Source organism: Triticum urartu, unplaced genomic scaffold (assembly GCF_003073215.2).
Source record: "Triticum urartu cultivar G1812 unplaced genomic scaffold, Tu2.1 TuUngrouped_contig_1866, whole genome shotgun sequence".
Lineage (NCBI taxonomy): Eukaryota > Viridiplantae > Streptophyta > Magnoliopsida > Poales > Poaceae > Triticum > Triticum urartu.
Window position 1 is genome coordinate 421 of NW_024112324.1, and position 17215 is coordinate 17635.

At 48.1% G+C, this 17215-nt stretch overlaps 1 protein-coding gene and 1 pseudogene across 1 annotated transcript; both read left to right on the top strand.

Moving 5' to 3' along the window:
• Positions 1 to 364: 364 nt before the first annotated feature.
• On the top strand, positions 365 to 1766 carry LOC125526783 (peroxidase 2-like). The gene is made up of 2 exons (XM_048691412.1): positions 365 to 711; positions 817 to 1766. The coding sequence occupies exons 1-2, from the start codon at positions 439 to 441 to the stop codon at positions 1570 to 1572; spliced, it is 1029 nt and encodes a 342-aa protein (XP_048547369.1). The 5' UTR covers positions 365 to 438; the 3' UTR covers positions 1573 to 1766.
• A 2180-nt stretch (positions 1767 to 3946) lies between these two features.
• On the top strand, positions 3947 to 6128 carry LOC125526782 (annotated as a pseudogene).
• The last annotated feature ends 11087 nt before the right edge of the window (positions 6129 to 17215 follow it).

Below are 17215 nucleotides of genomic sequence, written 5' to 3' on the forward strand. Positions count from 1 at the left end.
ACCCTCGGTCTCTGTCCCCAGCAAAAGAACAGAATTGCATCCTTCCCTTGGATGAGGCACACGAAACAATTATCAAAACCTATCGTAACTACTTGATGCCACCCGACACCCACATCAACGGGGAAATGGGCACGGAATGTCAACTGTGCGAGCTGTGACCAGTCAGGTTATGCTCGCCATGCATGTTCCCTGTTGACTTAAACGCCACAGCTTAACATGCATGCTCAAAGGATTAATCAAAATTCCATGCATGCATAATATCCATCTCATGGTGGTTGGCTCGTCGAGGACACAGGCTCATCAGCTTTGATTAAGCTATCCAGCTATAAATAGACCTGCACAACACCAAGTTTCCTTCACCCATGCATCCATCTTCGTCCTCTCTCCAGATATAAGCCGGCCTCTAGGCTCTAGCTAGCTGTAGAGCTCATTGCAACCATGGATAATGATAAGCTTGCTGCCTTGGTTGTGGTAGCATTGCTCGGTTGTATGGCGCATACATGCCAAGCGAGCTATGGGTATCCCAACCCAATGCCGCCCATCCCAAGCCCGACACCACCTACGGCACCGGCGCTCACCCTGAACTACTACAGCTATTCCTGCCCTAATGCGGAGGCAATTGTGAGGGAGGCCGTAAAGAACGCCACAGACAACAATCGCGGCATCGGTGCCGGTCTCATCCGGCTCTTCTTCCACGACTGTTTCGTCAGGGTACGTGTCAGCTTATGGTAAAATTCATGCTACGCCCATACGTGTGCAGTATAAGATATATGTGTTTGTGAGGTCCTAACGGGCGAGAGGTCCTTTTTGTTATAGGGTTGCGATGCCTCGGTTCTCCTAGACGCGACGACGGCCAACCCGGAGCCGGAGAAGCTTGGCATTCCAAACTTCCCCAGCCTCCGCGGCTTCGAGGTGATCGACGCCGCAAAGACGAAGCTTGAGAAGGAGTGCGGTGGGGTTGTCTCGTGCGCTGACATCGTCGCTTTCGCTGGACGCGACGCCAGCTTCTTCCTCAGCAACGGCGTGGTAGACATCAAAATGCCGGCTGGCCGGTACGACGGGCGTGTGTCTTTCGCCAACGAGACCCTCCGCGACCTGCCCCCTCCCTTCGCCAACGTCACGGTGCTGGAGGCAATGTTCAAAGCCAAGGGGCTCGACCTCGACGACATGGTCACCCTCTCAGGCGCGCACACCGTCGGGATCTCTCACTGCTCGTCCTTCGCTGACCGCCTCCCAGCCGACCCCTCGGACCCCACGTCCATGGAACCCGTGTTGGCTAGCTCGCTACAGCAGAAGTGCAGCCGCGGCGGTGACCCCGTGGCGGTGCAGGACGACGTTACCCCCCGTGACCTGGACAAACAGTACTATCAGAACGTACTTGACCGTAAAGTGTTGTTCAAATCGGACGCGGCGCTGCTGTCGCCGCAGACACTCAAGGCTGTGGAACACAACGCCAAGAACCCCGGGAAGTGGGAGCGAAAGTTCACGGACGCAATGGTTAAGATGGGCAACACCGAGGTGAAGACCAAGGCCAACGGGGAGATCAGAAAGCAGTGCCGGTTCGTCAATTAGCGACCTGTTGATGAGACAAAACCCTACTTCATCTTGACTCCTGAAGCCGGAGACTGATCGAAATAAGCTCGTGCTTTTGTTCGTACTATGTGTTAGCTTAATTTCCGTTGCTGTTTATTTGCTACCAAAATTTGTATTATTGGTCCAATTTTGCCTCATATCTGATCTGTATCGAAAATATTTGGTGTACTTTATTATGAGATGTGACTGTCAAAGTATATTTAGTTTGCTGAAGAAACGAACCCATAACAAATACGTTTTTTTCGTGAATACGCAAAAGACTTGTGTATCATTGCATTGATAGATAGAAATAGTAGTAAGAGCAATTACAGGGAACCTCTGATGAGCACGAACACGCGGCGCGGCATGAGTCAGGAGGTTAATGCGTACAACAGAAAGGGGGGTGTATCATAACATAACAAACATGTTGACTGCCTTCCCGTAAAAAAAAATGTTGACGGCCTTTTCGGCCATCTACATCTCACATTCTCGCTTCCTTTAGGTTTTGTGTTGAAACATACTTGCCTTGTGCATACGTTGTCTTATCGGCGTCTATAACACTTTCATAAGTCATCTGGTGCAGGACCATCATGCATGGACGATTGGATGGTGACTCTTGATTTTCCTTTCCCCCATGCACCATTAGCAATCCGGGAGGGAATTTGGGGCACGCAAGTACTTTGTTTTTTGGCTTCTGACTTTTAAACATTTATATCATTTGAACGAACAGTCTAGATTAAGTTTTGTTTTCATATATATATATATATATATACATATATATATACATATACATATATATATATATACATATACATATATATATATATACATATATATATATACATATATATATATATATATATATATATTTTTCTCGAGAAGGCATGGTCAGCTAGTTTGTAAGGCTATTGTGCATGTTTCTGGCGGACAGCGGCAAAACAAAAAAAACTGTTTGCACTAATAAAGTAATAAAATACCAAATACCAATGATGCACCATGATGACTTTCGGCACGTGCTAGATAGCATTATCTACTATGGACTCCACCCGACACCAACATTAACGTACACAGGGAATAAGCGCACGCAGTGTCAACCTATTCGAGCTGTAAGATTATGCCCTTTGTGCATGTTCTTGCTTGACTTTACTCTCCAAGATAGTGCAAAGAAACATTCTTCCACGGAAGAACATTTGTCGTGCTCCTCACCCATTGTCCTCCCTTCTTTAGGGCATCTCTAACACGGACACACAAATAGCCCGCGGTCGTTTGGACCAACAGCTGTTCGGACATAGTTTACTACCCAATTGAACCCGTATTTGTTCACGGACGCGTCCGTGTGTCCGAATTCTTGCAACCCAGAGGAAGGTTTGCAGCGTCCGGATGGCCTCCATGTACATGTCCAACAATGCAGTCCCACTCAAAACAATCTCCCATGCTTGCACCATCTCCCACGCGATCATACCTCCACTCCCCGACCCGCATTCATGCCGGCCTAGAGCGGACAGGGCCGGTTGCTGGAGCCGGCATTGAAGCAGTGCATTGGCCAAGAGCACCTCACGCGCCACGTCGGCTTGGTCTCCACGCTTGTTCAATGTCGGAGCGGCGGGACCAGACAGGACGACTTCTACCGCATTTAAGCCAGCTACCCGTCGGATCGTCCAGTTCCTATAGAACCTATCACTAAAATACCCGATTGGGCGTCTGTCTGCCGACATTAAACATGTGCAGCGGCCGAGAAACCGACATCGGCGCCCGCTTTGAAATAGCTTGCTGCTTAGCCTGGTTGGTGCCCGATATTTAAATGTGGCAGCGCATGACACAATCCACCTCACCGCCTCTGCTTCCCTTCCTCCTCCATGCACCTCCGACGAAATGCCATCGAGCTCTAGTGCATTGTTGGACAAGCTCTTGACAGAGCAGAAGATCGAGTTGACTAGCCTTGCGGCCGGCTGGCAGGCCCATTGTGCGCGATGGATAGAGGCCAAACTGCCTGCGAGCTCGCCGGAGAAGAGCGCATAGGATGACGGCTGGACGATGGAGTAGGCGTCCTACAATGAGCCCGCGCCCGCGCAGGTTGCCGGCTTCACCATGGCGCAAGTGCACTACAAGGTCATCATGGCGGAGGAGCACCTGACGCAACCAGCGCTGTCAGTCAATTTCCGCGTTTCGGATGTTATAGGAGGAGCATAGGTAAAACCTGCGCCTCCTCGAGCAGCACCGGCTCATAGAGGGATAGATCCGCTGCGAGCTGGCAAGTGAGGATGCCATCATGGGCATGTCCATGGAGAATCCGACCTTCGTGATGAGCGGTTGATGTACAAATCCTTGTGTAGCGCCCGCAGACAGCCGCCACAAGTGATGGAGGTGGCGAGTCATGGAGGAAGAGTACGATGCCCTGCTGGTGGAGATCAAGGCAAAGGCGAACGCGGAGGTGGCGCAGGCGGTCACAGACAGGAAAGTTGTTGCCGACGTCAATAGCTCGGCATCGCTCGCGCGGTTCGCTCCGAACTGTAACGACCATGAGGCTAGGCTATCCACGTTGATCGTCGACCTCACCTCGACCGGTGATGTCCACAGCCAGGTAGCGGACTCTGGCGAGGAAGACTTGGACATCGGAGACGGGCGTGGGCAGGTCCGTGTCCCATGTCCCATGTCTTGTCCTAACCGAACATGGGGAAGAAAAGGACGTGGAACACGGATGCCTCCACGGTCGGTGAAGATTTGAAATATGAACTTTTGCTAAGTTAAAATGTATCATGTACGCTTTTGTTTAATAAAGTATGTCGAACTTTTCATGAATTTTCACTAGTGCAGAACCGGGCAATAGCACCGGTTCGTAAGGCCCTTTAGTGCCGGTTCGGTAACCGACACTAAAGTGTGGGCACTAAAGCCCCCCCTCTTTAGTAGGTACTGTACGTATACGGTCTGGATTATACAGGGCTAGACAGGGCTTGAATTTAGGCTGCGGCGAGCCAGGAAAAAAACAAAATCGCGGGGACAAAAATACCCCTTCAAAATTAGGTTAGGGGGGAGCACTGGAGCAGGGCTCGTGAGGAAGGCGGTGTACGCCAACCTTGGCATCGGCGCCGGGCTCATCCGCCTCTTCTTCCACGACTGCTTCGTCAGGGTATGTAAACATGCAAAACTGTCGCTACGTACGCACTCTTATATACATATAACAATGTACTTCGTCAGGGTATGTAAACATGCAAAACTGTCGCTACGTACGCACTCTTATATACATATAACAATGTACTTCGTCAGGGTATGTAAACATGCAAAACTGTCGCTACGTACGCACTCTTATATACATATAACAATGTACTTCGTCAGGGTATGTAAACATGCAAAACTGTCGCTACGTACGCACTCTTATATACATATAACAATGTACTTCGTCAGGGTATGTAAACATGCAAAACTGTCGCTACGTACGCACTCTTATATACATATAACTATGTGATTGTGATGTCACCGGACGTGACGAGCATAGTTCTTTTGTTGTGCAGGGGTGCGACGCATCGGTCCTCCTCGACCCGACGCCGGCCAACGCTCAGCCAGAGAAGCTCGGCATCCCCAACTTCCCGAGCCTGCGCGGCTTCGAGGTGATCGACGCGGCAAAGGCGGCGCTCGAGGAGGCCTGCCCCGGAGTCGTCTCGTGTGCGGACATCGTCGCTTTCGCTGGCCGCGACGCCACTTTCTTCCTCAGCAACGGGAAGGCGTACTTCGACATGCCAGCCGGCCGCTACGACGGGAACGTGTCCCTCGCCAGCGAGACCCTCTCCAACCTGCCTCCGCCCTTCGCCACCCTCCAGATGCTCAAGGACATGTTCGCCTCCAAAGGGCTCACCGTCGACGAGATGGTCACCCTCTCCGGCGCACACAGCGTCGGGATCTCCCACTGCTCGTCCTTCTCGGACCGCCTCCCGCCCAACCTCTCGGACCCCTCGGCCATGGACGCCACGCTCGCTGCATCTGTGCAGGTAAAATGCAACCGCACTGGTGACCCCGTGGTGGTGCAGGACTTGAGGACCCCTGGGGACCTAGACAACCAGTATTACAGGAACGTGCTCGATAAAAAAGTATTGTTCAAGTCGGACGCCGCACTCCGTTCGTCGGAGACTGGGGCATAAGTGCTCCTCAACGCCTGGATCCGTGGGCGGTGGGAGCAAAAGTTCAAGGCGGCCATGGTGAGGATGGGCAGTATCGAAGTCAAGACCAGGGCCAACGGGGAGATCAGAAAGCAGTGCCGGTTTGTGAACTAGCTAAGTGGTGGATGAAAATATCACAAGAATTGACGCATATCTTATCTCGATTCTCCACGCTGGAGACTCATGAGAATATGCTAATGGGCATATCTTATCTTGATTCTCCACGCTGGAGACTCATGAGAATATGCTAATGGTTTCTGTATGTGCCATTTTCGAGTTATCGTTGCTGTTTAATTTCAGATACGGTTATTTTTAGCAAAAATAACTATGACTATTTTTGCATTACATGTACCGACATTTTCTGTGCACTTGATTAATTAAAGAGATTATAATTACATTGTCTTTCGTTTTATAGGCACTTACTTTACCCAATTTATTTTCGTTCATTCTTGTTGTAACGTTTTTATTGGTATTATTGGTGTATTTTATTTATTTTTTGACAATCTTATTGGTATACTTTATTACACTACTAAAATCAAGACTTTTACCTAAAGCCGTGATCTTTACGTACAATGATCTCCTCAAGGGGGAAAAAGCCATGCACGGAACAATCCAAGGAAAGGTAAATTTTATGTGAAAAAAAGAAGGAAATGATCACAAGACCCGGAAATTTGCAGGAGCACGCACCTGCCAAGCCCTGTCGGGCTGCTCGATTGCCTCGCGATTCGCGGAGTAGTTGAACCCCGCACAAGGGCATAATACTTTTTTAGTTTCAGTCATTGAAACTTACGATTTTGAATCAGAAACTTGTGATTCTCTTGCTTGTTCTTACCAAGTTTTGGAGATAAAATTTTAATATATTTTTTATTACAGTTGTAGGCATAAAATCATGATTTTATCGGTCTCTCTTACTAAGTTTCAAGAGCTGAAATTTAACATTAATTTTGAAAATTCATCAAAATGTATTCAGGATCTTATTTGAAAGGCCTCGTCATGAGAAACATGAATATAAAAACAGAATTAATTTTGACTTATCGTTGGAAAGATATAAATTTTTGAAAACTGGAAGCCAAAAATAAATCACGCGGGGAGACTAGGTGCCGTGAGACCTGCATGCCACAGATCCTCATCCGCCCAAGAACCATCACTTGTGAGAACACCACAAGTAAATGCTCTCGACGCATGTTTGATTGTCGGCGTGCTCTACATTTCGGTGGCCTGCGCCATATTTCGGAATTGGACCAGCAGTGAGGAGTAAAGCGGGCCATATGGGCCGCGCTTTTAAAGCCGTCCCACGGGCATAGGTTTTTAGCCCGGCACGACAAGCAAATAAAAGGGCCAGGCCGACCTTCGCCATCCATGGAAGAAGGTTGGTCATCAAAGCCAAACCTTAAGGTCGGCCCGACATGGCCCATTATTCACAGGCCGCCATGGCACGTGACCTAAGTCGGCCCTTTTAGCGCTGTTTAGAGTTATTTTGGTCTTTTAGCGCTCTTTTGGCATTTTTAGGGTTATTATTCTGGGCATTTTAGTGCTTTTTGTACATTTTTTACCTAATATTAAAGGACGGAAGATTTCATAGTTCTTCATCCATCACCTTTATATCCGTTAATTTTAAAAAATTGACGGTTGAGATTTAAACTATGTCTAGAGTTGATGAAAATTACCCATCAATACCATCCATAAGTGAGAACAAAAACGATTGGTTTTTTTACTCGCCCGTCGTAGTTCTCTCGCTTGCCCAGACCAATTTTTCTCTTAGAAAACAGAACAATTCGTCATCACGTCAAAAAGAATGAGAACAATTTGTCAAAAAAAGAGAACAATATGTCACTGGGTAATAATCTCAGCGAGAGAAAAACAAAGGATCCCCAAAATCGCTGGCTGCTCAACTCCGTGCGGTCGCTCCGCCCGCCTTCAATGGAAATCAAATCGATGCCGGCGACCACACCGACCGCCACCCTCTCCTTTTCTAGACCTGACCCAAAGCCCCTGCCGCCTCACCTCTCGCATGTCGCTATGGCTAACACAGTCTTGCCCTAGGCGGCTCCATGGGCACTGGGATCTCAGGGACGTGATCGACGGCGTCGCATTTCTGCACTTGTGCCGACATTAGTGGCGATAGAGCAGACAAATTACACAGGCAGGTCTACATGACGCCACAAACCCACCGGCAAGGATTAGTTCAAGCCGCCTTCAGGCATTGCCGATTGCTACGATTAGGAGGAACACTAGCACCACGATGACTGGGATAGTGAGGTTTGGGACTTGGAGTGGATCAGGTGGAGACGGCGGCGCCGGCGGTGGCCCGGACAATGGGGTTCGGGAGTTTGGAGAGGATCATGGGGAGATGACGGATGTGGTGGGCGCCGTGGTGCTCAGCATGCTGCCGACCTCGATTGCACCGCCTCGACACCCACCTGCGCATTTGCCGTTCTGCTCGCGACGCATCCCTTCCCAGCCGCCACCCCTCTGCCTTCCAAGCAACGAACGGGCTTGCCGAGGAGAAGAGTTCCATGCGTGTGGGGGGCCAGCTGCTCCCCCATCTTCAGACCTGACCTGTGTGCATGTGTGTGTGCTGCGGGTGTTGCTGCACTACATGTCTACAGCTGCAAGTATGCCCCACCACGTGATGAGATCCCAGTTGCTGTTCGCCCTAATCGTCTTTGGCAGTGCCATGTGCGGACTGTTGCTTTCCCTTGGAGGTTCAGGACATGTGTACTGTGCTGGTGATTTGCTAACCGATGCATATGAAGAACTCGATCCACTCATCTGGTCCAACTTCCATCGATGGAATTCTCCATCCACATCTCTTTGTGGTGAAATCAATTTCTCATTTTTTAAGGTTGTGTTCACATTCCATTGGGTACTGAATAAGTTAATTCCATCTGTATTGCTAGATAATTTAATTAGGAGGGAAAGTAATTATGCAACTTGAACTTTTGTTATGAACCCTTACAGATTGAATGTTCTTTGGTGATGTCCAATATGTTTGAAACCAAGTTAATCCTTTGATCTGGTCCTCTCGGGTGTGGGCTACATATTAGCAGTACTATAAGCATCCAAAAAGATGTACTGACTTGATGCAAATACTTATCTGTAACCCCGAGCATGATACAAATGTAGTGCAAGTGTTGTGTAATGAACTAAATTTGAAAGAAAAAAGTACAGAGAATTTTTGGCGAATTCCAGGTACACAGATGGTACAAAGATTTTGTGATGAACCCATTTTGGAAAAAGTTTGCTTCATTGTCTCCGACTCCATTGATCCGAGACCATTTGCTTCTTCTCCCTTCTTGATGCACTCACCCCTCTTTTGGTTTACTGATTCATTTTTCCCTAATTTGGATTTAAATGTTAATGGAGTGTTTACCTCCGATAGTGTTGATTTCGCACAGATTGTTGCATCCAACATGCAACACATACCAATCATTTGATATTTGAGGGGCCGTAGGCGCTTCGAGGAAGCATGGCACTAGCAGTTAAAAGGAATCCAGTATAGTTTACTAACACTGTTCAATTGGTTATAACGTCCATATATGATTGACTGATCAATAATGACAATATATCTTGCTATTAGAAATGCAGCTAAGCAAGGCTAGCGGTACTGTAGATAAGCAAGGGTAGCAGTACTGCACATAAACAAACGTAGTAATAGTTTGAAGATCCTGATCCTACAACATCAAAGTATATTCTGATTTTTGTAACCTGCAAAAGAGTATATACAGGAAAGTATGCTTTTTGTGAATCCTTTTGTTCTCGCTTCACTTATGGTACTGTATCAGGTTGTTCATGTTCAGATTCTTCAGGGTTTTGTTCACATGAAAGGAACTTCTTCAAATCATTTTGTCAAATTGGCATGGATATGAATTCTCAAACACTAACATCAATGTTTCATTTCTGTTGTTAAATAATTCCTTTTACTGTCAGCAAGCTAGACCTGATGCTAAGGATCTTATAAAGTTCTAACCAAAGATGACAACATGGACACAATCATATTTTAAAGTGTTTTTTTTGGACACGCGTCAGCAAGCTGTATGTTGCTTTGTACTAGAAGAATGGTGAAAAGGTGAGAAATTAATAGTACAAACGAACGGGGACAGATAATCATGCTTTTTCATGTTTCACATTAATGCCTTTGCACGTCCTGGTGCTACCATCTACTTGAACCATATCAAAAACCGGTGTGTCAAGCATACTGTCAGATATAAGCTTCTATTTTTTCTGAATGATTTTGTAAAGGTGAGATTTTGAAACCATGTGTCTCCATTATGTTTGTTGTTACCGAACTCAGGATATGGCATGCAACAGTGCCATCAAGTTATGTTCAAGGTGAGAGTTTCATGTACGTAGTACTGGCTGATTCTCACAAAAAAATTGTTATGCATCTTGACAGTTGAAAATTCATATGCGAACACAACAAAATGTAGCTTTCAGGCAATAAACTATACATTTTGCTGAAAATTCACAATATAGCTGGGCCCGCAAATTTCAGTTAACCTATTGGTTACATCTCTAATATTGTTAGTTGGTTGTCAAAATCTTACCTTCAACATTTTCTGTATTTTCATACACACATCCTATTTATCTATACTTATGCCAGTTGATCGAGTAAGGTAAAGTTGTGGAAAGGAAGTAAAATAATTACCGGCTCTCCATGTTTAATAGAGGTTCCTTCATACTAATCAATCTTTTTCTTTATCTTCTTGTCATAAGAGTTGTAGTTTTTCGGATACCGCAGACAAGTAACATTAACTTTCTCAAAGAAAAAAAATAGCACAAGTTTGGCAAGTTTAACAAAGTTTGCATCCATTCTTATTTCTTTTCTTTTAGTGAAACTCAGGCGAGCACTGCTTTCATACTATCGCTAGGGATGAGGGTAACATTATCTGCTACATTCGTCATAGTGATGTGGAGTGGCACGAAAAGAAGATTATATGAAATGAGGGACATCTAACAATTCTCCCTTGTAACGCACGGGCATATGTGCTAGTTAACCTAAAAACAAAAGGCCTATAAGGCCAAAACCATCCACAAGGCCAAAAACAACTTGGGCAGGCTCTGATCAGTGTCGGGGCGGGCCAGCCTTTCGCTCGCATTACAGGTCGATCCTTGAGCTGAGGCCTTTGAGCCGGTATGATGCTTTTATAAAAAGGCCAAAACGGGTTGTGCCATCGCAAGGCCTTTTGTGTCTGTGTCGTGCCATGTCATGTCGAGTCGGCCCACATGGCTAGGCCCGGTGAGGAGTGAAAAGAGGTGGCCGTGCGCATTTAGATCCCCACCCCCTCCCAGTCTCTCACTCAGAACAAACGCCGCCAGTCCAAGATTTCCCCTTCTCTCCCGAAGCTGATAGCCCCGCACCCCATCCCTCCCCTCCCAGATTTGAGCTCCGATCCTCCCCACTCGCTCCTTGTCGCCCTCCTAGAGTCGATGCCGACCAGCAGAAGGCAAGGAGATAGCGGCGCAGGCGGTGTAGGTCTTCGAAGATCAGGTTGCGGAGGTAGGCGCAAAATTCTCTCTTGTAGGAGCTCTGACAAACGCTCAACGAGATGGGCGACATCGATCTCGCTTCTTATGTTTATCCCCACCCCCACCAAACCCCGCCATGCCCCACCGCCAACCCGATGTGCTCAGCCCCGTCCAGATTACCCGCACACTCAAGCTCACCATATCGTGCACCGCCATCGCCCGCCTTCGTGCAGCCTTGCCATGTCTGCTGCACATTCCTAACACGAGATGTGTTTAACAAGTTCGAGCATGGGTGATGTCTACTACACAACCTTCTTCTTGTAGATGTTGTTGGGCCTCCAAGTGCATAGGTTTGTAGGACAGTAGCAAAATTCCCTCAAATGGATTACCTAAGGTTTATCAATCCATGGAAGGCGTAGGATGAAGATGGTCTCTCTCAAACAATCCTACAACCAAATAACAAAGAGTCTATTGTGTCCCCAACACACCCAATACAATGGTAAATTGTATAGGTGCACTAGTTCGGCGAGGAGATGGTGATACAAGTGCAATATGGACGGTAGATATATGTTTTTGTAATCTGAAAATATAAAAACAGCAAAGTAACTAATGATAAAAGTGAGTGAAAATGGTATTGCAATGCATTGAAACAAGGCCTAGGGTTCATACTTTCACTAGTGCAAGTTCTCTCAACAATAATAACATAATTGGATCATATAACAATCCCTCAACATGCAACAACGAGTCACTCCAAAGTCACTAATATCGGAGAACAAACGAAGAGATTATTGTAGGGTATGAAACCACCTCAAAGTTATTCTTTCCACTCAATCCATGGGGCTATTCCTATAAGTGTCACAAACAGCCCTAGAGTTCGTAGTAAAATAACACCTTAAGGCACAAATCAACCAAAACCCTAATGTCACCTAGATACTCCAATGTCACCACAAGTATCCGCAGGTATGATTATGCGATATGCATCACACAATCTCATATTCATCTATTCAACCAACACAAAAAACTTCAAAGGATGCCCCAAAGTTTCTACCGGAGAGTCAAGATGAAAACGTGTGCCAACCCCTATGCATAAGTTCACAAGGTCACAGAACTTGCAAGTTGATCACCAAAACATACATCAAGTGGATCACGTGAATATCCCATTGTCACCACAGATAAGCACATGCAAGACATACATCAAGTGTTCTCAAATCCTTAAAGACTCATTCTGATAAGATAACTTCAAAGGGAAAACTCAATTCATCACAAGGAGATAGAGGGGGAGAAACATCATAAGATCCAACTATAATAGCAAAGCTCGCGATACATCAAGATCGTGCCATATCAAGAACACGAGAGAGAAAGAGAGATCAAACACATAGCTACTGGTACATACCCTCAGCACCGAGGGTGAACTACTCCCTCCTCGCCATGGAGAGCGCCGGGATGATGAAGATGGCCACCGGTGATGGATCCCCCTCCAGCAGGGTGCCGAAACAGGGTCCCGATTGGTTTTTGGTGGCTACAGAGGCTTGCGGCGGCGGAACTCCCGATCTAGGTTTCTTTTCGGGGGTTCCTGTATTTATATGAATTTTTGGCGTCGGTCTCACGCAGGGGGGCCTCTGAGTCATCCATGAGGCAGGGGGCGCGCCAAGGTGGGTAGAGCGTGCCCTCCACCCTCGTGGATGGCTCGGGACTCTTTTGGCCCAACTATTTTACTCAGGGGGCTTCTTCGCACGTCAACTGGACTCCGTTTGGTATTCCTTTTTTGTAAAACTCAAAAACTAGGAAAACAGAAACTGGCACTGGGCTCTAGGTTAATAGGTTAGTCCCAAAAATCATATAAAATAGCATATAAATGCATATAAAACATCCTAGATGGATAATATAATAGGATGGAAAAATTAAAAATTATAGATACGTTGGAGACGTATCAAGCATCCCCAAGCTTAATTCCTGCTGGTCCTCGAGTAGGTAAATGATAAAAACAGAATTTTTGATGTGGAATGCTACCTAACATAATTATCAATGTAATTTTCTTTATTATGGCATGAATGTTCAGATCCAAAAGATTCAAGAAGTTTAATATTGACATAAAAATAATAATACTTCAAGCATACTAACAAAGTAATCATGTCTTCTCAAAATAACATGGCCAAAGAAAGTTCATCCCTACAAAATCATATAGTCTGGCTATCCTCCATCTTTATCACACAAAATATTCAGATCATGCACAACCCTGATGACAAGCCAAGCAATTGTTTCACACTTTTGATGTTCTCAAACCTTTTCAACTTTCACGCAATACATGAGCGTGAGTCATGGACATAGCACTATAGGTGGAATAGAAGGTGGTTGTGGAGAAGGCAAAAAGAAGGAGATAGTCTCACATCAACTAGGCATATCAACGGGCTATGGAGATGCCCATCAATAGATATCAATGTTAGTGAGTAGGGATTGCCATGCAACGGATGCACTAGAGCTATAAGTGTATGAAAGCTCAGAAGGAAACTAAGTGGGTGTGCATCCAACTTGCTTGCTCACGAAGACCTAGGGCACTTTGAGAAGCCCATCATTGGAATATACAAGCCAAGTTCTATAATGAAAAAATCCCACTAGTATATGAAAGTGACAACATAGGAGACTCTCTATCATGAAGATCATGGTGCTACTTTGAAGCACAAGTGTGGTAAAAGGATAGTAGCATTGCCCCTTCTCTCTTTTTCTCTCATTTTTTTGTTTTTTTAGCCTTCTCTTTTTTTGGCATTTCTCTTTTTTATTTCCTCACATGGGACAATGCTCTAATAATAAATATCATCACACTTTTATTTACTTACAACTCAAGAATTACAACTCGATACTTAGAACAAAATATGACTCTATATGAATGCCTCCGGCGGTGTACCGGGATATGCAATGAATCAAGAATGACATGTATAAAAGAATTATGATCGGTGGCTTTGCCACAAATACAATGTCAACTACATGATCATGCAAAGCAATATGACAATGATGAAGCGTGTCATAATAAACGAAACGGTGGAAAGTTGCATGGAAATATATCTCGGAATGGCTATGGAAATGTCATAATAGGTAGGTATGGTGGCTGTTTTGAGGAAGGTATATGGTGGATTTATGGTACCGGCGAAAGTTGCACGGTACTAGAGAGGCTAGCAATGGTGAAAGGGTGAGAGTGCGTATAATCCATGGACTCAACATTAGTCATAAAGAACTCACATACTTATTGTAAAAGTCTATTAGCTATGGAAACAAAGTACTACGCGCATGCTCCTAGGGGGGTTGTCGTGGTATTCTCACAGGGGGTGCAAGACAACAGATGCCACAAGGTGGCTTTGTGTGAGGGCAAGACTGCTGCCGGAATATCCAGGGACGGCTATGCGAGTAGCACGCGCTAGTTTACCCAGGTTCGGGGCTCTCTGGAGAGATAATACCTCTACTCCTGCATGTCTGAGTATATGTGGTATGTATATCTGGTACAGAGTTGCTCCTGGAGCTGTATCTGAGGTCAGTGCCATAGGCATCTGGCCTCGTATATGCATATGAGCACAAGTGTGTGCTTGGCCGTGGGTGAATGGATGAATGGGTGTGTGTGCGCGCGCGCTAGCTAGCTTTCTAGTTAGCATGTATGCGTGGAGTGTGTTCATCCTGGATGGATGGATGGATAGCTAATTAGCTTCCTAGCATGTGTGAGGCCCTGTGGCCATACGTGTGTGTGAGCCTCCCCTGGTGCTCCTTATAAAGGGGAGCCCAGGGGACAAGGGATGGCCCACGTGACCAACTTCACTATTTGGGAGACAACGATGTGACATCTTACACCTGCTACAGTGTATCACTATTGCTCAGCAGTGTTCGGGTACAGTCGTCTTGTCCGCGGTATGGCCATCGTGTCGGTGTCTTGTCTCTGTCGGGTCAGGCTGAAGTCGGCAGCCGGCTGGTTGGCGCTGTCGGCAGCTCGCAGCCGGCCGGGCAAAGCAGTCGGACGGGGAGCCGGCAGGAGCGGCCGGGCAGTCGGACTGAGGGGCTTTGCTAGCGCTGATGTCTTGATTTATTGTCTCGCCGCCTTCGGGGTATCCATGGCCAATTACTCCGGCAGTAGCCCCCAAGCCTCCGAGCAACTTGGCAAAGTTGGGTGGAGGTTTTTTGGCGGGTGTTCGCGGAAATGATCATGCAAAAGACAAAGTTAGTCCACGCAGATATATCAAATGAATATTTTTAGCATTGCAAGTTTTATGCGGAGGGTGCCGACTCGGTTTCGTCCGAGCCCCCTTAATCTTTTTCGTGTTCCCTCCGCTCTTTGGCTTGTGCTCTCGCTTGACGGACAGCCGCTTTGCGGTCTGTGGCTGAGAGTGGGCCGCGAAGTGGAGTGTACAGTACTCAGAGTCTAGAAGCAGATTCGACCGAGCAGATACTTGTAAAGCAAATGGCCAGGTCGCCCGAATCGTTTTTCTTCCTGGACATGGCCTCCAGCGTTTACTCTTGCTAGCCGGACAACTGCTCTGCGGTCTGTGACTAAGAGTGGCCCTTTGGTACCGCGCACGTTACTAAGCCGTCTGCGAGAACTAACATCTCAGGCCAAGCGGCTAGCCCCCGGGCCAACTCTGGCTGGCGCTGGGGCGAACAGTGATGCAACTGTAATGAAATGTGGAGATAGTTCCACGAGCATCGCTCGGGGTTATCCATGCTTGCGTGGTGCAAAAATATGCGGGTGAGGAGCTCACATTGGTTTTCGTGTAACCGAGGCGGAGTTTGCTGAAAACAGCCGGCGCGGCTCGGCGCTCGCGGAGCGCGCCGGCGCACCCGCTGGGTGCAACCTTCGAGCCTCCAGGTGCTCAAAGGGGAGTCCGGACCGGTGAGGCTCGACCGGCCAGATGGCGAGGCGTCTTGCAGCGCCCATTTTCTTCTTTTTCTCTTCCACCGACTGCTGACAGCCGGACAAAACTATTCTCTTGTCTGCAATCCTTGCGGGGGCGCGTCAGCGCACCCGCTGGCTGTAGCCCCCGAGATTCGGGCCGACTGCTGAGCAGTCGGGTCGGATCTCCCGGCAACTACTTTGTCTTCTTCTTCGCGGGGCGCGTCAGCTCACCCGCCGGGTGTAGCCCCCGAGATTCGGGCCGACTGATGAGCAGTCGGACCGGGTCTCCCTGCAACTACTTTGTCTTCTCCTTTTTCTACTTCAGTCGGCTGGGCGGGCGGACCCCGACTGCAGTCGGGCTCTTTGCAGCCGGCCAGGCAGCCAGCTGTCGGACGCACATCTAGCAGTCGGACGCACATTTTTTTTTTTGGCATCGGGCGGTCGGCCCTTTTCTTCTCTTCTCTTTTTGTCGGACTCCACGTGGGAAGTCGGACCCTTCATTTTTTCTTTTGCTTCTTGGGCAGCCGGCTTGACTTTTCTTTGGGCAGCCGGCCCACCTCTTTTTCTTTCTTCTAGCACCCGGCATCTCTTTTCTTCCAGCCGGACGCGGCTTTCTCTTTTTTCAGCCGGCCGTAGTAGCCGGCCTCTTCTTCTTTCCCACCAGCCGGGTCTTTCTTTTACTTGTTTCCTCTTTCCAGAACAGAAGGGAAGTGGCAGCAGCCGGCAGGCGCAGGGGAGCCGGCCCGAGCGCGGAGCCGGCACACGCGGACGTTGCGAGCCGGATGGCTGGGCGGCGCGGGGTGGACAGGCGGCAGGCCGGCCCTGCGCGCAAGCCGGCCAGCGCGGGGCGGCGACCCGGCAGGCGCGCGGGGGCCTGGAGCCAGCGAGGCGGATGCTGGGGAGGCCGGAGCAGGCCACGGCGCGGGCAGAGCCGGGCGGGCCCGGGTGCCGGAGAGGCCGGAGCCGTGTGCGCGAGGTGGAGTGGTGCATGAAGCGGGGAGCCGGCAAGGGGGTAGAGCACCCAGGTTCGTGGAGGAGGCGGGGGCGGCGCAGCCGGCCGTCTGGCGCGAAGCGCGGGGATGGGTGGAGCCGGACCCAGCAGCGCCGACGAGCTAGACGCGGGAGAGGCGTGTGTAATAAGGGGGCGGGGCGG